The 20,235-nt window shown below is 34.3% G+C and overlaps 2 protein-coding genes across 2 annotated transcripts in view; both read left to right on the top strand.

The window, feature by feature from the left end:
- Positions 1-575: 575 nt before the first annotated feature.
- Positions 576-20,224, top strand: LOC145222539 (uncharacterized). Its single transcript, XM_080088680.1, has 33 exons — positions 576-862; positions 2,876-2,955; positions 3,921-4,003; positions 4,370-4,439; positions 5,225-5,396; positions 5,463-5,536; positions 5,666-5,863; positions 6,293-6,436; positions 6,534-6,690; positions 6,879-6,970; positions 7,851-8,051; positions 8,397-8,546; positions 8,759-8,921; positions 9,192-9,393; positions 9,675-9,777; positions 9,837-9,917; positions 9,991-10,237; positions 10,397-10,478; positions 10,641-10,814; positions 11,046-11,197; positions 11,724-11,851; positions 12,115-12,183; positions 12,624-12,803; positions 13,004-13,096; positions 13,180-13,351; positions 13,782-13,924; positions 14,206-14,346; positions 14,406-14,606; positions 14,662-14,802; positions 15,731-15,808; positions 16,988-17,056; positions 17,266-17,445; positions 18,041-20,224. Exons 5-33 carry the CDS (start codon positions 5,225-5,227, stop codon positions 18,206-18,208), a joined length of 4,155 nt encoding a protein of 1,384 aa, XP_079944806.1. The 5' UTR covers positions 576-862; positions 2,876-2,955; positions 3,921-4,003; positions 4,370-4,439; the 3' UTR covers positions 18,209-20,224.
- The window catches only part of LOC145222460 (transient receptor potential cation channel subfamily A member 1 homolog), a 15,193-nt gene continuing 13,096 nt past the window's right edge, over positions 18,139-20,235 (top strand). Inside the window, exon 1 of the mRNA XM_080088594.1 lies at positions 18,139-18,199. The gene's annotated coding sequence lies outside the window, so the exon portion shown is untranslated. The remainder of the gene's footprint in view (positions 18,200-20,235) is intronic.

Genomic DNA, 20,235 nt, shown 5'->3' with positions numbered 1-20,235 from the left:
TGTTTTTAAGGGTTTGGGTTTGGGTTCGGTTCCGGTTTTTAAAAATGTATATTTTCGGGTTCGGGTTTTGTTCCGGTTTGGGCAAATTATGCGGTCCGAACCGGTTTGCGATTTTTAAACCGGTTCAAATTTCCATTCGTTTCGATTTAATTCTAACCATCGACTACCTGGCCTTATAAAACTCCTAAAGAATTTTGACCGTGCACTGTTAATTTTTGACACGCCCTATAAGTGTTATATGCACCAATGTTTTTGCTTTTTAAAGCAAGGTAACATGGCACCAACACAACTAAAACAAACTCTGGTTTACCTCCAGTTTAGTTTGGGTTGACAAAACTAACTATGACTCAAAAGCGAACATTTTTGTTTGAAGCTAACTATCCACAAAGAGGTTGCTGTTTTATCCATTTCCAAACAAACGCTAGAATTTTACTTTGATCTGTTTTTTCCCAAACGCACGGATTTTTTTCCAAATAACATAAATAGGATATTATTTGATCAAAAAATAACAGAAAACTCTTGCTTTAGTTCTTCTTACGAAATACAACCTTTTCACAGTACGAATAAAACATACAAATAACAAGTCAGCACTCTCTCGAAGACGTTGGGGAATTCCCAGGTGTGGATCTCAACTATGTGGATCTTTTCTTGGGCACATTTTAGGTTTTGTTGGTACTGCTGCGCACCTTGCTTTAAACCATAAGCCCCCCTATTTTGCGATGATTGGTACACTGATTCACATTTATTTGGCTGGAAGAGCGTGGATGGACCGGGTTCTGTGTTGCAGTATGGATATTATATCGCAATTTTAATGAAGAAAGATTCAATCTCCTTCAGTAATGTACTGCATTGTTTATCACAGGTTGGTGCTGTATTATTTTTTTAAACGATGTTTATTAACTATAAATATTAAAAGTAAAACATATTTTAAAGTTTTATCATCATTTTGACTGCCAAAAATATCTTTGGTTAAACCTAAGTTAATATATTAAACCATATTAAGTTACACTGGTAAATTAAACCTAATTCCACGAGATGATCAAGACTTAATGAGAATGTTTGCCCAGTTTGTCGGTAGTTGAAATTTATGAGATTAGCTAACAGAGTCTGACACCGCCTGGCCATAGGTGTTTGACCTTTTAATGTACAGAAAAACTTGCATAGATAATAATCTAAAGTCAATCATTCACCGATGAAAGCTATTTGTAAGTTTACTTACTCGTTTGAAGGTCAAGATAACTATTTGAACTTTGTTTTAATGTGGTACTGCGGTTGGATTTGTGTGCCATAGGTTAGTGAGTGTAATGCAAGTGCAGTACATTTTTACAATGTTACTATAATAAAAATGTTGTTGAAGTACTTGCTATGGCACAGAACTGCTTAAAATTATTATCAATATCAGTAGGTATCTGCTTGTGGTAGTTATAAAGTTTTAAAGCTTTGTTTAATTTTGCAGTCTTACATCAAATCATGACATTAGTGGTTTTAAGTTAATATGAGATCCAATAAAGGCTATTTTTTGTATCTGTCTGGTTTGAAACTAAAATTTTGTTTAAACTTTCACATCTAGTAGATATTCTTAAGTATATGTGTCATCTTGGTTGTTTGTCTAGACCAGGGGTCACCAAACTATGGCCCGCGGCCTGTATCTGGCCCTCGAGGTCATTTCATCTGGTCCGCAACCATATTTTTATTTTTTGGTTTGCAAAATCGCTGATAACTGTGCAACATTCATAAATTAATTTGCTCCTTACAAAAGTTTTCCTGTAACGAGACGTAGAATTAATATTACCTAGTTTCATAGGACAATGCCCAAGATTAATCCAAGTTTGTTATGTCACAGACAGTTTGTTATGTCACAGACAAGACTACCAGGGTTAATTGTGCGCAAACAATTGCCTTCTTTTGTTACTTGTGATGTAATATACAAGCAAGATGAGATTAACTATACAATTTTACAGTCACATCCTCAGATTTTCAATGGAATTGTGGAAGGACCATATCTTGGTGCTCCTATAAAAATTGCCTTACATGCCAAGTTTGAAAAGAAAAAAATTTGGTGACCCCTGGTCTAGATGCTTGCTGTGGCCATATCTTGTCAGTAGTTTATTTGCCAAGCTTTGAATAAGTTGCAGGAACGAAACAAATAACTCTGAGTCGTTGACTGAATAAGACGTTTTAATATCTGTTTTCTAGCATTAGTGGATGTTTACAGAACTAAGAAAGTTCAATGAATGTAGTTGGTTGAAATAAAGACCATCGAATTAAAAAAACAGTCAAATTAAAAAATACATACTTCTTGCAAACATAGGATAATTGGTGTAATAGTTTGTGTCATGGATTTGCTCTTCGAAATAAATGCATTTGTAATATCAGCCTCTTCAGTAGTAAAAAAATGTACTTGGAATGTTAGTTTAAATACAAGTTGGGCATCTAAAGGTATCTTTAAAAGCATATAATTTAAGCATAAGGAAGTTGTTGAACCTAACTTAGTCATGGTAACAGACTTTTTGCAAATGCTAAGTATGAGCAGGGATAATCCAACTTTCAGTAATGAAGAGTACCAAGCTAAACATAAGAGTAAGTTTGTGTCATCTTTACATGTATATACCGACCAATCAAATCTTATTCTATATTTGATAAAATTTAGTTTTAAAAATATTAATAAATCTATAATGGCACTAATAATGTTGGTTGACCGGCTATGTAGAACCCCTATTGAACAAAAGCTTCATTATTTTCGGAGTTATTGTCTTGAACCTCTGGAAACCCCTGTGAGTGTCACATGGGGTACTAAGGTTCAGCAAACCATGTGCTAATTAGAATAAGAAGTGTTTTGGCAATTAAAGTACTTTTATTTTTGACATGTCTAAAGGAGCTGCATTTCACCAGAAGGAAGATCATTCTTTCAACAGGCACATAAATATTGATAAAAATGAAAGCACCTCAAAACTTGTAAGTCATTTATTATTTATTGATAAATCGGTGTTGACACCCTTGAATTGGGGTTTCCACTTAGTTTCGTGTGCCTCTGCGTGATGACAGGTAGTCATTATCTTAAATCTGTATGCCTTCTACCTTTTGTATTGGCTTATCTTTGCTCATTGTGATCTAACATGGGTGTGAATAAAGAGTTTTTTTAAATGTTGATGTACAAATATTTCCTTGAAATGACTTCGACATTATTGCTAATTTGTATATTCAATATCTCCCCATTCTACATTATGACGCCAAACTTATTAAAATTGCCACACATTCAATCACATGCTATATTTGTGACGTAAACATTTGGCCCGTCTGAAAATGTCGTGCAATTCATGCGGCCCACAGTACTAAGTAGCTTTCCCACCCCTGATGTAAATCAAGTATTTGTGTTGACTTTAGTACATTTATCTGAAAAATTTTGAAGCAGAATAAATCACGTCATAGACCATTATTAGGAAAATTCCCAAATTAAAATGTTGCATCCCACCCCCTCCTTCAGAATTTCTAGATACACCCCTGATTGTAAATTTTCAAATTCTTCCAAACATAAGCTGCAGACAGTGCACACTGTTTCGACCTATAAGGTCTCATCAGTGCAGCTGGTGACGAGAGATCGGCCGCATTGGCTAGTGTAGCCATCAAACGGCACTCCAGTTTGTGGTGAGCAACAGGGTACAACCCCATACATCACCCAGTCTGTGCGATGCCACAACTGGGCATACAGCACAAATGAAACTGGCTCACAGTGGCCAAGCAACTGCTTGGGAACCACAGTGAAGTCGGCTCAGTGTCACAGTCTTCTAAACATTATTTGAATAGAAGAAATGTGTACGGTTTGTGCTGAATGACATTATTAGGGTTGATTTATAGAGTTGCTTTATAAATAAGTTAAACATGGTTGCAATTAGGGAAGTTAAGCTCTTGAATTTGTTTAGCGTGTTGCAAGAACAAGAACAAATTCATGTCCAGGAAAGTATATCATAAAAGGAACATCTTTTTCCAATGTCTCTTTTCAAAGGTGAGTACACTGTGATATAGGCTAGAAACACCAAAACTCTCATTTTTACCCTTTGGAGGATAAAGTGATTTTGGCTGGGGTGGATTTTGCATTGGTTAAACTGTGGTTTGGGAAACCCAAGATGGTCATTTGTAATTTTTCTTAGGTTTTTTTTATAAAGGCATTTGATAAAAAAATAAAAAAGTTAAATATTTTTCAGCACTACAAAGTGAAATGTTGATAGGCCACAAAAGTTTAAACATTTAGGCTCAGAATTCACTTGAGTCAATTATGAACATTTCATTATTGTAGCACATAAAAAGAATTTGGTTAGAACAAAGTTAATAGCAAGTAGGTAAAACTAAAGAAAATCATTTTATTGCACAGACCTACTAAAATACTATCCATTCCATTGGATGATATTAGTGGTGATGACATTGATAATGATATACATCAGGTAAGTTTAGAATATCATGCAATTTTAGCAACTGGTTTGTTGATTGATTCATTTAGAAATAGTTTAAAACTAAACCTGCCTCAAAAACAATGCAACCAATTTGCAATGTGATTGTAAAACCACATACAGGTGTAAAATAATAAATAGACACCATGCTGTAATTATAGTAACTAGTATATCTCAACTCAACATATCCAATAAATCCCTCAAAATATCTTGTATCCCAGAAAGCAGGGATGCACATTTTTGTTGCTATGGCAGTCACACCACAGTCATTTTATTTTACCAGCGACCACCAAAACTCTGTATGTGTTTCATAATACTGTTTTTTTTTTAAAAAAGATTAATCTTATTAGTTCTTTATACTAGTTGCTAAATGCCAAGACAATTTTTTTACTTTCTTCATCAATGCAGGAGAACGACTTGGCAATCAGTAGTAACTGTTTATTACATCATAATCTGTATTGTTACATCAATTGTTGCTTATACATTTACTTATTTGCACATAATAGGCATACATAATGTCAAATCTGTGTGGCTACTGGGCTGGAAGTGTTTGTTTCAATCACCACAAAATCTATTCAGACCAGTTTTTAAAACCAAATTCCTGACAAACAAGTTTTAGTCAATCTACAGTTGCCATTATGTATAATACACATGTTTACAGCTGCAAAAACTTCGTGGCTGCATGTTGTGCACCCTGCCATAGAGTGTGTAAATCGACCCCATGTTTTTGGACAACATTGAGTTTATTGTGTTTTTTATGTGATTTTGTTGTGTCACAGATGGCTTGCAATGGCAACACAGAATTGGTGCAAAATTTGCTCAGTCATCTTTCAACACATTTAGTTGAAGAGAAGCTGAATGTACAAGACAAGTATGGCTTTACCCCACTTCACTATGCAGCAAAGTTTAAGCATGTTCAAATGTGCAAATTGCTTGTGGAGCAAGGGTCAGGTAAGAATGTCTTTGCAACTATAATTTTGAATAAGTTTTCAATTATAAAACTTAGTGCTCTATTAGGTGTTGATGTTTGTGGCCAAAATGGTGAAAGTGCACTTCACATGGCATTGAAGGAAGAAACAGATGTCAATTCGGTTAGTTGTAACACACTGTTCACAAACTAGGATTGGTAAAGAGTAAAGTATGACTTTAAAACAAACATGACCATATAATTTTTGTTGGAAAACTTTTTTATGCTTGTATATCGGTGATTTTCATGATAGGAACCAACTGGTGAAGAAACTTCGGAAAATGCCATCAATGAAATTGTAGAATATCTGTTGGGGCAAGGGGCTTGTGTTGATTTAGTGGATATCGAGGGTTGTACACCTCTTCACTATGCTGCATTGCATGGCAATGTCCAAAGTGCCAAACTTCTAATTTCTGGGGAAGAACCGATCCAGAAGTACAAAACTTTAATGGTAATTTTCTATTTATTTCTTAGCTGTCAGTAATTTACATGAGGGAAAAAATAGAATCATATTTTTTTCTACAGAAACCTGTTTCACTTAAGTGAAGTCTCAACATAACAAAATTTCCCAGATAACATACCTTTGTTACTTTTTATACTGCACCCATGAAATACTGTCATAATAGTAAAGCATTACAATTTTCATTGTAGCTGTAACAATCACAATAAAATTTTGTTATTTGCCTAGGCACAAACATGGTCTGAAAGTAACGTTACTCAGAGCTATTTTATCTTATATACCCTATAAGGCAATTATCCCTGTACTAAATATCAAAAATATCTTTCAGCCAACTGTTGAGATATATTGTTGATCTATTTTGTTATTGATTTCCAGTTAACACCTAATATACATCTAAAAGTTAAAAAATTGCGTTAATAGAAACAAGATCAAGCAGGAAAAACGTCATTACACATAGCTTCTGAATATGGCCATGTAGGTGTTGCCAAGTTACTGATTGAGGCAGGATTCCAGAGTCAAACCGATGATGATGGTCTTCCTTGTAATTTGCAGCTATCAACAGAGGTAGATTGTAAGGCATCTATAATTTTAATTCTATGTTATTGTGTTTTAATGCATAAAAATAGTGAATACTGGGTTATTGCAATATCACATGTCACAGGTTGCCATTGAGAATGAGTTTGATGTCGACCTGGGTGGTTCATTGCGTGATAAAACCCATCTAAATATGAAGGACAACATTGGTTATACACCTCTGCACTATGCTGCTCAAAACAAACATGTTGAGATGTGCAAATTACTTGTGGAACAGGGGGCAGGTAATACTTGTGGCTGAATAAAATATAAGAAAGCAAGTATATACTAAGGGCACCAATAAATAATGAAATAAAATCATGTTTAGTTTTTCCTGGTAAGAAATAATTTCTTTGTTAGCCGTTGTTTTTTCATGCATTTACAAAAATATAACATAGGCACAGAAAGCTAGCACAATTTTTTTTGTTACGAGGTGTGGATGACTGTACCATAGAACAAAAAACTGCACTCCATCTAGTGCTGAACAAACTAGGAGATATTGAAACAGACTTTGATCATGACATGGTATGTTTATTATGCTTGTGGTTGATATACAGTAAATTTTAGTAATCCAGGTCATGATTGGATGTTTGAAAGATATGAAACATTTTTTTACAGATAGTAGATGGTAGTAGTCAAGGAAATGTTTTTTATACATTTTTACAGATGTAGCCAAAGTGTAGACGTACCTGATACATTTTGTATGCTGCAGGTCACCACAAACAACTAGTTTCAGGGGTATTACTTTTGTTTGTGTTCTACTTAAATCATGATGGCTTTTTTGCAGATGGCAATTAGAAAATGGTTAAGATGGCAATTAGAAATGGTGTTAAAATGGGTCTTAAAGGGTATTACAATGGAAAAAAGCATTAACGGTTGCTGCCTAAAGCACCTCCAATGGTCCAAAATTTAAACATTGGCTCATTGGAACAAAATTTTAGAATTGCCTATCATAGTCCCTAAACAATTATGTAGAATTGCCTATCATAGTCCCCAAAAAGGATAAATTTTTTAAACAACAAACACAAAACTACAACATGTCTGAACTTAATAATTATAGAACATTCTAAATGAAACTCTTTTGCTATTTTTTATTTTTATTTTCAAGCTGAGCTAAACTACAACCAGATATTCTGGGACTAAAATGAATATTACCAGCCTAGTAGCCATATGCGTTAGACTTTTTGCACACCTATTGTGTGCAAACAACACAAAAAGACAAGTACCACAAGCATCATAATACAGATTATGATGTCATTAACAGCCAAGCCTGATGGTCGTGCCGGCTGCGATGCGGGCATCATATAAAAAAGTTGTGCACCCCTGGACTAGATATATTAAATGCTGTAGCCCCAAAACTGCAACATGTGTTTTTGAGAGCACCTGTAAATCAACTTGTTTTTAGGTAAGCTTGGTCAAAGATACTGAAGCGAACACCAAAAGGATTGAAAATGCCACCAGTGAAATTGTGGAATATCTATTGGAACATGGGGCTGACTGCAATATTAAGGATTTGTCAAAGTGGACACCGCTTGACTATGCTGTACATGGTGGCAATGTGGCATGCACAAAGTTATTGATTGCTAGAAACAAAAAAGTTGTTACTGTAAGTTGTGCAATTAATTTCATTTTTTGCCAAAAGTGTGCTCTACATATTTGATACTGTCCTTTTGATCAATCAGCAATTGTATTTGACTCATTCAATGCTATGACGGATCATTTGGGGTGTCTTCATCCAGGTAAAGTCAGCTCCCAACACAATCAATCTTCTCACACCAAACCCCAGATACGTCAAATACCATTGCCATTTGATCAAAAAGACAGTTTATGAATGGTGCCTGGCAACAGCACTGTATTCATATACTTTACTGTCTGATTTCCTGCATATTTTATCTTAAAGTTGTTGTCCTTATTAGATTGATATTTTGTTGTTACTTTTTGTGATAAACAGGAAACCAAGTCACTGCATATCGCTGCTGAATATAATCAAGTGGAAATTGCTAAGTTATTGATTGAAGAGGGAGTTAATATTCGACGGAAAAATCAGAATGAAAACAATGTAACACCCTTGCATATTGCTACAACAAATGGAAATTCAGATGTAAGTGAGTCACTTGGGTTTGAAGACTGTGTGGTAAGAGAATTTTTCAAGGTGCTGTTGTACCAAATGCTCAATTCTATTTTGTTGCTTAGTTCACCGTTATTTCTGGAACTTATTACCAATATTGCCAGCACTCTTGATTAATAGTAGTCATATTTAACAATAAGATTACATTTTAAAAAAGTGATTTGAAACTAGTTATTTTTGTACAGGTTGTCGGATTATTGTTGGAAAGTTACCACATTAACTTCAGAGCTGGATTTATTGATATCTTGAATGATAATGATAACGATGGAAGTACTCCACTTCATCTTGCTGTGGAATATGGACATCTGCCTGTGACTCAGCTTATTATTGACTTCTGTAGTAGCAGGCGTAAGTAAGCAAGCTTTAAATGTTTACAGTTATTGCCTACTTGGGTGAATCTATTTCGAATTTTAATTCATAAAACTTTTTACAACAAATGAATTATAGTAGTAAAATAAAGTTGATTTCTTGCATGAAAGTGGCTTGTCTTGTGTAAAAGTCAAATTACTCATGTGAGAAAAGTTGGTGGAAAGATGATACGTCTTGAGAGTTGCAGATTTTTTTTTATGACAGTTCCTCTTTATGATGATGTTTTCTTACAGTATGTTTTTGTTTCAGATTTGTTTCAAGTCGTAAATGCTAGTAGAGCTAACAAAGAGACTCCTCTACATCTTGCCGCTAAATATGGACATCTCAAAATTGCAGAACTTCTTATTGGGAATGAAGCCAAAGTGAATGAATGCTCTGAAAGATTATCCACTCCCCTTATTCTTGCATCACAATTCAACCATTACCAAGTTGCAGAAGTTTTACTGAACAAGTGTGTAATGAAAAAAAAAACAATTTTATGGTATAGAATTTTTTTAAACTTTTTCAGCTGATGGCTTCTTTATGAAAGTTTTGGCATCATTACAAGCCTTAAATTTACAGCAATTTGGCAGCTTGCCATTCTGCCATTAAAAGCAGGCACCCAATAAATATATTTGCCTGCTATCTGTTAATATATCACATACTTATTTTGCATTTTGATGCTTGATCCTTTTCCATGTTGGTATTAAAATTTAACAAATCACACAATATTAATCAAGTTTAATTCATCAGTGGTGCAAGGATGGAAATGCGCGATTCTAAACAGTTGACAGCACTGATGATTGCAGCAGAGTGTGGCCACAAGGAAACAATGAAGGTCTTATTAAAAAAGCAGGTATGAAACAAAATTTACTTACTTGTTATTTTTACTTACCTTTGAATTGATACAAACAGAAAAACAAGAAGATTCAGCCAGGATCGCTGAACACATCACTACATTATGCTACAATTAATGGATATTGTGCTATTGTCAAAGTAAAGTTGCTGGTTTATCTAGTTGGTCTACAGTTAAGCACTTAAATTTCTACCAAAAAAAATATGTTTTTAGCAATTGCTTGATGCTGGAGCTGTTATTGATGCAAAAAATGAAAACGATCAAACTCCGCTTCATCTTGCCGCTGAAAGCGGAGAGTTAGGTATTGTTCTAGAGCTTCTGGAAAGAAATCATGAAATTGTCTACACTACCGACTCAAATAGAAATACTCCTCTTCATCTTGCTGCCTTAAATGGAAGAACTGAAGTTGTGCGGGAGCTTATTCATTTTGGAGCTGAAATAAAGGCTAACAACATAGATAGTAGAGGCCTGGTTTACGTTTTTAATTGATTTTTTGTTACTTAATGTATATGGTTTTAAGTTCATTTGGACTTAGTACAGAGTGATAACATACTAACTTTTTAAGTATGGTGCAGCCAGGCATAATGCAATAACAATTTACTGCATTTTTATTATAAAGCAAACACCATTAACATACCAATAACTTATCTGAGATACCTTTATCATGATATCACACATGTGAAGCACAACATTCTTATAAAGTACAAAAACATGAGTAGAAGCTTATACAGCTACAATGTAAGACCAAATATATGCTAATCAAGCATCTGATACTTCAAAATGTCAGTTGCTCTGTACTATAACTGCTATAGATATATGCTTGTGACAAATATATAACTCAAAAGCCTATTTGTTTCTCACAGAAATAATGAGCATTATATGCCTATCGACTGTTGTGCATTTGCTGGAATGCACAAATCTGCTGCTGTTCTGCTGGAGGCTGGTTCCCCTGTCAATCACCCTGGAAAAACAATGGTCATTCCATTACAACTTGCTTGTCGCAGGGGGCACACTAAGATGGTCAAGGAGCTTCTGAAGTAAGTGCTTTGTAGTTGTTTAAAATTTGGGTACAGTATGCTTTAGAGAATGTGGCCGTTAAACCAATTAAAACAGCAAATTTTAACTCTAAAAACATTCTTTAAGGTAAAGAATAGCAATCAACTTCGTTGCCAACAATTTGATACTATAGCAGTGTCATAAAAATATTTGTTTAACAATATTAGTCGGTTTGCTTTGAGGATGTTTTCTGACCCTGAAAATTTTGACAGATGGGACGCTGATGTCACTCACCGATCATTTGATGGAAAAAATGCTTTGGATTGTGCAATTGATTCTGGAAATACTTCATGTGCTCAAGCAATTATACAAGAAAAAGGATGGAAAAAGGCTTTGAGAAACAGAACGATTGATATGACTAATGGTAATTATGGGTCACCTTCCCTGAAAATGGTAGATATGGTCATGTAGATGTGTTTTGGTTTGTTGGACCTACTAGCCCCAGTGATTACCCCAATAGCTCCCTAAAATGGGTAAATTTTTGAACATAGTCCAAATTGAATGAAATTTTGACAGTTTGTTCATTTGGCCATAATTTGGTGAAAATTTGTTGTGCTTTTTAAATGCAACTTGTGTACTTTCTACCTCACATAGCATGATTATGTATGTAGACTGTTTTATTGTCCTGCTTAAACGGATAGCACCAAAATTGACAATAGTTATTTTGCAAAATGCATTAATTACAACTTTGCATGTGTGGGGGACCCATGAGTTTCTGCTTGCAGAAACAACTAAGGCTATAAAAGACAGTGGCTAAAATGGGAGTGAGTATAAATAAAGTGTATGTAGTGTATGTGCAATGGCAATATGTGCAGAGCCACCCTTCTAGTTTTAGCTTAATTATGTAAAAAATAATACTTCAACCATTTTTCCTTTGTGGCAAACAACAGGTGAGATTCTCACTCCAATGAGAAAGTTGATTCGACAAATGCCAGAAATTGCTAAACAAGTTTTTGACAAATGTATCAAGGAAGACAACAAAAATGATGACGTAGCAGAGCCCCAGGTTATCCAAAAGGTAACAAGTGCATCCAACAATTACAAACTGGGATGTTAATATCTGTACCTCCGAACAAGTTATGATGTTGATTAAATTTTAATTAACAAATGAATAAGGCGTGCTGAATTAGTCCTTCCTTATGGTTTTATTATAAATACTATTTTGATTTTGCAACTGTTTAAATGGTGTCAGACAATATATCTAATTCTAAAAACTGAAAATAAAAACGGTTTACTTACTACGTTTTGTTTGTTAACAATTGTTTTTTAATGAACTTTCAGATTAGTTGCAATTATGAATTCTTGGATGATGAGTTTTTTTGTACAAACTGGCTTACAGAAAGAGCCAAAGTAAGAGGATTTTTGATTATCATGTTAAATGCAGAAGTTTGTGGTTGGACAGCGAAAAATACTAACTAAACGTATCCAAAGTCATGTAACCAAAGTCACCGAATACTAAGTTAGTTATTAAAACATTTCAACATCAATGGATTTTTCCACTTGGCAAATCACAATTTTACTAAGTTCAGTTCAACTTTCAAATGACTATTAATCCTATATTTCTCCTACTATATGCAACCTATAATGTGCCAACCTGATTTTCTTGTGAGCCCCAGTCACACAATACTGTTTAAGGGCAGTCAGTCATGAAGAATTTATTGCCAATTTTACAATGTTTCTTTTTTTACTTTATAATGTTTTAACGTGGCTTGGTGAATGTTTCCAGTGCAATTGTGTCACCGTTTTTTTTTCCTAATCAAATGAACCCATCTGTAATATTTTAAATGCAGCACCAATCCCTAATTACTTCGATGCGTGACTCAGTCCCCAGTCGTGCAGCAACGTTAACCGGAGACAACCCATCCATAAATTTTTCACGCAGGCGTGGGACCAAAGCCTTATCTTTAAGGAGTTTTGTTGCTGAAGGGGAACAGTTTAGAAACAATCACAGCACAACTAAAGACATAAAAGTACAAAAAATATAAAATTAAATGTTTTTTGGTGTAATTTTTTTGTTTTGTGTCTTGGGTTCAATATGTAGAGATGTTAGCCAGGAGAAAAAAATAACAACGTTACATCCAATGAAAAACAGTATCAAAAGAGATGTAATTTTAATTTTATAGTTAAAATCTAGCCCTATTTTTAAAATTGAATAACAATACTTTTGCAGGTGTATGCAGAAAATGGGAGGATTGTCAATGGTGCAGAGCCATATGCACATGACTCGAACTTTCTTAAGAAAAATCATCCTCTGAACATTATGGTAAATTAATGTTATGCATGAACTTTACCACTAATGCTTTACTTTTACTGCCATGTTTTTATTAACATACTTTTTGTGAGCAGGTTGAAGCAAAACATTTAGACCTTTTGCGCCACCCACTGGTTGTAAGTTTGTTAAACCACAAGTGGAGAGCTTATGGGAGGGCTGTATACTTTCTTAATCTGCTGCTATATTTGATCTTTATGGGAATTTTCAACTCCTACATGCTAACAATGCCTCCCCCATATTCCATTGGTATGTCTGGTACAGTATAAAATCACCATGAAAATGGTTACTGTAATTTGCTTTCTATATTTGAACAGTAATGCCATGTAGATATTTTTGTTCTACTTTAATTTTTTGAAGAAGTCATGACAAACTTACCCAAGTTACTGTATCTCCTCATGTAAAGAGTTCACAATAAAATCTTTAGGGGTATTTCTTATAAGTGTTGATTTTCACATTTTTTTCATATGTGAAATTTCACCAACTTCAATCAATGCTGTTCAACCAATTTTGTACATAATAACAAAAATGTAGGCATATTTTAACATACACATCTTGTGCCTTATGAATTTTTTCATGTAGTCTTGAAAACAGTTTCATTACAAGGTGAATTAATTCAAAATTACACAGCATTGTGTGTACTAAACATGATATGTTTCTCTGATGTGTTTGAACCTAGATACAGACAATGTTTCACCAAATTGCATAGCAATAGTTACTCAAGCTCAACCAATTTTTGGGCCTTGCTATAACTACAGCTCATGGGGAATTTGGGCCAAATACTTCATTCTTGCAATGGCCAGCATATGTTTGCTGAAAGAGGTAATACATGTATTTCATTTTAATTATAATAAAGGAAGAATTTGCACTGTTTCCTTATTTGACTCAAACAACCTATTTTTCAAACAATAGGGAAATTTAATGGTTTAGTGTAAAAACTACTTATATTGGAATAATTTAACTTGATTTGTTGGGATCTTAATGACAAATATAATTTGCTTATCACATAATTATTTACTTTCAAACTAAGTTGCTTTACTTGTAATTGTGAAGAAAAATGGCCATCCAGTTACAAACCTAAAGTTGTTTTTGTTTGTTTTTAGTTATACCAGGTTTACTCACAAAGGATTTCTTATTTTATGAGTTTTACTAACCTTCTTGAAATTTTGCTTTATGTTCTTGCAATTCTCACTGTTCATTCAGACACAAATTCTTCTGGAGCCAATTACTTTGGTGTTAGAGAGGTAGGTTTCTCCAAGGGATGTGTTTTTTATCATCTATTTTCATATTTTATTGCTCACAGAATTGGCAGTGGCAGGTTGGTGCAGTGAGCATTTTGCTATCATGGATGGTTTTGATCATGTTTGTACAAAGTCTGCCAAGATTTGGTATATTCGTTATAATGTTCAACGATGTTTTCCAAACATTTATGAAATTCTTTGTTGTCTTTGTCCTCTTCATATTTGGTTTCGCACTCAGTTTCTATTGTTTGTTTCAAAATCAGGTGAGCGTTTAAGTTCTTGGCTGTGTCATTCAACTTAAGTTTTAAATTTGATTAGTACGCATTTCGAGAATGGTGGATTGCTGTGATCAAAACGTCGATTATGATGATGGGAGAAATCCAGTTTGATGAAATTTTTCTTTCTGAAGTTGATGCCATTGAAACTGGGGCAGACAACCACACAATCACCGTCTCAACTGTAAATTTCAATTGTGAAAATGTTTGTTTTTATAATGCAAAATGGTTAAGCATATGTCAGGTATTAAGAGGTTATACTAGGTCCAACACGTTGCCTGTGTGCCAAAAGTGGCACGCACAGCATTTGAAAATAGCACACAAGCTTTTGCACATCTACATGGTAAACATAAGAATTTGTCACGCAATTAAATTCATTTCTATTGATTCTTCTTGACCTTTATTTTAAAAAAAGAGTAAAGATTATATCAGTGGTAAAGTTACACAACCCACTGATTAAATGGTTCGTTTTTTGACAAAACTTTAGCCCTTTGCAAACTATTTGTATGTTGCATCGCATAAACAGAATAAAAGGATTCTGGAGTATCATCAACTAGTTTACTCGCATTTAAATACATTTTTTTCTAGCCATTTAAAAGGGTAATACATATTGGCCAAATATTCGGATTGCGCCTGTCCTGTTAAGACGTTTAAGACATGATTTGAAAAAAGTACCAAATGTTGGCACGCGAATATACCTTAAAACCAAAATTGGCACGGCGGTGTGTTCGAGTTGGACACCCCTGTTTATACGCTTATTGGAAAAAAAATGTAGTATAGAAGAGCATGATGCTTTATATAGTGTCTTAACAATCGAACACCAGGTCACTATGAGCAAAAATGGTCCAAATTGTATGGTAGGCCATTTATACCATTTATTTAATCAATGTTTTATCAAGCAACCATAGTTATGTTGACAATTATCTGTTGAATGTAAGTTGTTGGTTTACCAATACTCATACACCTTCATTTGAATACTCATACACCTCAAACTTGAACTAGCTTCCATAAACTCTTTAGAACAACCCCCTATCCTGGTACTGTAATTTTTTTTCTTTTTTTTGGTAATCACTTTTCTTTTGAGATTTAACTTTTTTCTGTTGCATTCACAGGTAAACTACAGAGCTGTATCTTACATCCTCTTTATACTCTTTGTTATTGTAATGAGCATCATCATTATGAACTTACTGGTATATACTTTAAATCATTTAAATTGTTTATTATGGGTCTCCTTTCCTGAAGGGGGCGTATCTTTATTTTATAAGTTTTTTTTCTGCTTAAGTTTGTCCATGTACTTTTGGCATCAAATCTTTAATGGATTTAAATCAAACTTTCACAGATGGTAGATATAGTTATGCAGATTGCTGTGAACCCCAAACAAAAGGTTTTTGTGGTGCAATAGTGTAATTAAGGCAACTGAATATATGTTACTTGTGTTTGTGCTTAGTGCTGCACATGACAAAAAGGGTTTCAAGAACCTTATAACATCTAAAATATCAGCAGTTGCTTTTAAAGCAGCTCAAAATTTTTTAAGCATTGTCTAATTGGGCTGAAACTTTACAGGGCTGTAGTTTGGGTGCAGAACCCCATCAGGTACCCAACTAACCCCCTAAAATTGGCGCATTTTTTAAACAATGTTAGTATCACATTGAATTTAGACTAGAGAATACATCATTTTAAAGTGTCTATTGGTTCGTTTTACATTTAAAGCCCCATAAACCCTAGGAATGTTGGTAATTTGTAAACATTGATTGAATTGGATAAAATTTTGACAGTTGATATAATACGTCATTTTTAGGTATTGCTTGTTAAGTTACCCCATTAGCCCGCTAACATTGGTAAATGTTTATACAATGTCCGAATAGGATGAAATTTGAACAGTGTGCAGCATATGCCATTTTGAGTTGTTGTTGGTAGATTTATCATATAGCCCCACCATTTACCCCACTAACCCCAAAAATTGGTAAATTTTATAAACAGTGGCCAAACTGAATGCGATTTATATAGTTTGTAGCTCAAATGGCATGATAATTTATGCAGAACTTTTCATCACCGTGTTTAAACTCATACCACCAAAACTTATCATGGTTATCTCATAAAATACATTATTCACAACATTGCATGTGTGGGGGACCCATGAGTTTCGGCTTGCAGAAACAAACAAAGATGAAAAAGTTGGCTGTTACGGACCCCATAATAAAATAACTATACAAAAAATGTGTGTTCTTTGAAATTGGTCATAGTGTATGTTCAATGGTAATATGTGCTAAGCCACCCTTCCAGTTGTTTTATTGGTTGAAACAGCTAAAACAAACCCTTTTAAGAATACAAGTAATAGAACTGATTCTGTATCTTTTGCATTCTTAAAGGTCGGTCTAGCTGTCGATGACATTAAGGGTGTACAAGAGAATGCAGAATTGGAAAGTTTGGCGATGCAGGTAAATGGAGCATTTAAGATGGTAATAAGGATTCAAAGATTACAATCAATTGGAAAAAATAAACAATAACTGTTTTTGTATATGTTATGCCCGGCTTGTTTGGCAAATACCTTGTGTTTACAAAAAAATTTTAAGTAATTCAAAACGAACTATTGGCCTTGCAATAAACAACCAGCTTGGATATGAAAGGTGTTTCTTGTCCTATTCAGGTGAAGCTTACTCTGGAGGTGGAATACACACTGCCGCAAGTGATTCGCCGTAAGGTAATGCGAAGAAAGAAAACATTTCTGGCAAACATGACTGATGAATGTTCGTCTTTTATGCAATGGCGTCTCACTGCAAAACAACCAAGTTTTCTGTCAATTACTAGAGATAGTGAAAATGAAAAGGTAGGTTAAAGCTAAAATTGAAAAACGTACGTTGACTAAATGTGAAATATGGGTTAACATTTGTCTTGTTATGAATGCTACCTTGATTTTTTAATTGAAAAACAGTTCGGACGTTTTCGTAAGACCACACGCTGGTTTCGCCATTTACCTTTTTGTCTGATTTGGTTAAAGGTTTTGCATACAGTTTTTGTCTATGTTTGTTAGGTGGTTTTGGCACGGAACTAAATCGCTTGTTTTTAGATAATTGAAATTCAAGTTATATCATTAATATTGCGGATTTAATATGGCTACTGTAACATTGTAACGTATTAAAGCCCTTGTTGCTGCAGCCGACAATCAGTCTTTAAATCCGTAAAACAAAAATTAGGCGATTTTAATGATTTTGCTTGAGCTCAAACTTGTTTAAAGAAAGTTTAACTGTCATTTTTTCTGGTACGTTCCATTTGTCTCATAAAAATATATGGAAGGTACGTGCGACAGTCACAGTAGAAATAAATGTACGTTCCATTTGTCTCATAAAAATATATGGAAGGTACGTGCGACAGTCACAGTAGAAATAAATCAAACTCAACCTTGTTTTTTCGAAACTATTAAGACCAAACTGCAGAAGTTGGAAGCCAAACTGGACGGACTTCAAAACCAGGTGGAATCCCTAAGTCGTGACTTAAACGACCGCTCAAAGTCAATTGAAAATATCACAAAGGCCATTGCAGCAAAGCTGAGTGTTCCACATGACAACTATAAAGACACAAACGTACAATAGAATGTGTGTTTGTAATTATATTTTTTCCATCGTGCGTATGAACAAAGGCAAGACAAATGTCAGAATATCATTTGCATTACTTGCAAGCAATCAATGTTATATATTTTTGATCAATTTAATAATTTTATAGCAAAAAATACAATGGTTGATTGTTTAAATTTTGCCAGTTAGAAATTTATTGCGCATTGGTGTGCAAAAAAATTCTGCGCCTGATGAAGATTCTATTGAAAGTAATGCAAAACATTTGTCGACGCATATGCATTGAGTACCCAAAGAAAGCATCGTAGAATAATTTCCATACTTGACTGTTACGTCATACAATTATTACGCATAATTTTGTTGTTTTTAAACGTCTGTATTTTGATATATCATGTACTCTAACACCTACAACCAAATAAAGCGCCACGCTAAAATGTTGTAGGTAGACAATTGATTACAATTGACCCTGCTTTTACTGAAACGAAATAAATTTACAGGGATCATTACCGTTATTTGGCCAGATCAAACAGCTAATAAGGTTGTAGGTGTTAGAGTACATGATATATCAAAATACAGACGTTTAAAAACTACAAAATTATGCGTAATTAGCAGTGTGTGCACGATAACGTAAGTACACCACTTGTTCTTTTGGAAAATCTCAATTCGCTTCAATGTTTTTAAGGTTACCATTTACATTTCATGTCTGTAAACAGGCCTAAGAAGTACCTAATTTTTAAATCATGAGCGATAAAAGGTTGAAGCGCACTGATCACGGTTAGTGTTGTGATTAGCGGAGGTACGCAGCAAATTGAAAACCACAGCTAATTCGTGTTTCCGGATAAAATAGCCAAGTGACAAATAATTTTATATCAGGCGTAGCCTACGTTTCTTTTTGGTAGCTTCGTTCGTCGTGTACTAATTAACATTTTCATTCTTTGCGCATGATTGTAGCCTACGGGCAAGACCAGGTACGGTTAATTGGCAGAATCCGGAAAACAAACTTTTTGATGTTATAAAAAACATACAATTTGTTTTTCTGCTGCAGTTTTAAAATGGTAGCGGTTTCGCATACGTACTTAAAAGTTTTTTTTTCCGCATTTTTCTTGTTATTCCGTTTTCGACGATGGAGTTTATGGGATCCGACCTCTTAATTTAACCTAAAAGACACTGGACGTTAAGAAAAAAAAAACACAAAAGAAATGCCAAACAAAAAACTTTTATAAATTACTCATAAATACACCGGTTAACTTGTTTATGTAGACTAAATACGCTGTTATAAACAAAATAAGCCAAAATGTAGTATTAACGCTAAGATGTAAACAAATTAACAATTTTTCTTTTCAATATGCTTATCTAACTGTCTGGCCTAAGATTCTGTGCGTTTGCTTAAACTAGAAAAAGAAATTGTGATATGTTTGACTTAGTCATTACATGATGTACATACTTCACAATCCTATGTTATGTAGCATTTGTAACGCAGTCTGTTGTTGTGTGTTGGTATATCTAAAAAAATGATCAGTAACAGAAGTCTAGCTTCAGCCCATCTTTGCAAATGCTTGCTTATAAACGCATGTGTTTATTCGTAGCGTCATAGCAAATACGTGCTAAAAAAAGCAAATCGTGATCAAAACTTAAAAGCTAGTCACGTTAGTGTAGGTCTGCACATGCAACGTCTGCAATGGCTTTGGCCTAATCCTCGGTAAACTCGTGATTCAATCTGTCACGTATTATTAGCTCAACGTTTCTGTGGCGACTGAGCGTTTGTTGTGGCGCCAAATGTTGGAGAGTTGTGACGCCTGGAGCAATCCATGGTAACACTTGAATGCAAATCTGTTTTAAGTTGCTGCTCGATGCTATTTTAATGCTTGATGCCAATTTAAGTATTTTTGTCACTGTAGGCAAAATGACATGGAATAAAATGGCTGTCATGCAAACATTAGTGCAAAATGTTTTATTGTAGACAGCATACATCTTGGGTAGGTCATACAGACACAGGTTGAGACAAATAAAACAAGTTTTACGCTTAACTAGGTTCAGAAACTAACACA

The sequence above is a fragment of the Phallusia mammillata genome, chromosome 4, assembly GCF_965637545.1.
Source record: "Phallusia mammillata chromosome 4, kaPhaMamm4.hap1.1, whole genome shotgun sequence".
Taxonomy (NCBI): domain Eukaryota; kingdom Metazoa; phylum Chordata; class Ascidiacea; order Phlebobranchia; family Ascidiidae; genus Phallusia; species Phallusia mammillata.
This window is presented reverse-complemented; position numbering and strand designations above follow the sequence as displayed.

Bases quoted from the DNA above. Each gene is read 5' to 3' on its own strand.
- LOC145222539 (XM_080088680.1), top strand. From the start codon at position 5,225: ATGGCTTGCAATGGCAACACAGAATTGGTGCAAAATTTGCTCAGTCAT. The intron at 13,352-13,781 runs GTATGTCTGGTA...GTTTGAACCTAG, and splicing joins GCCTCCCCCATATTCCATTG to ATACAGACAATGTTTCACCA. The intron at 17,057-17,265 runs GTAAATGGAGCA...TGTCCTATTCAG, and splicing joins TGGAAAGTTTGGCGATGCAG to GTGAAGCTTACTCTGGAGGT.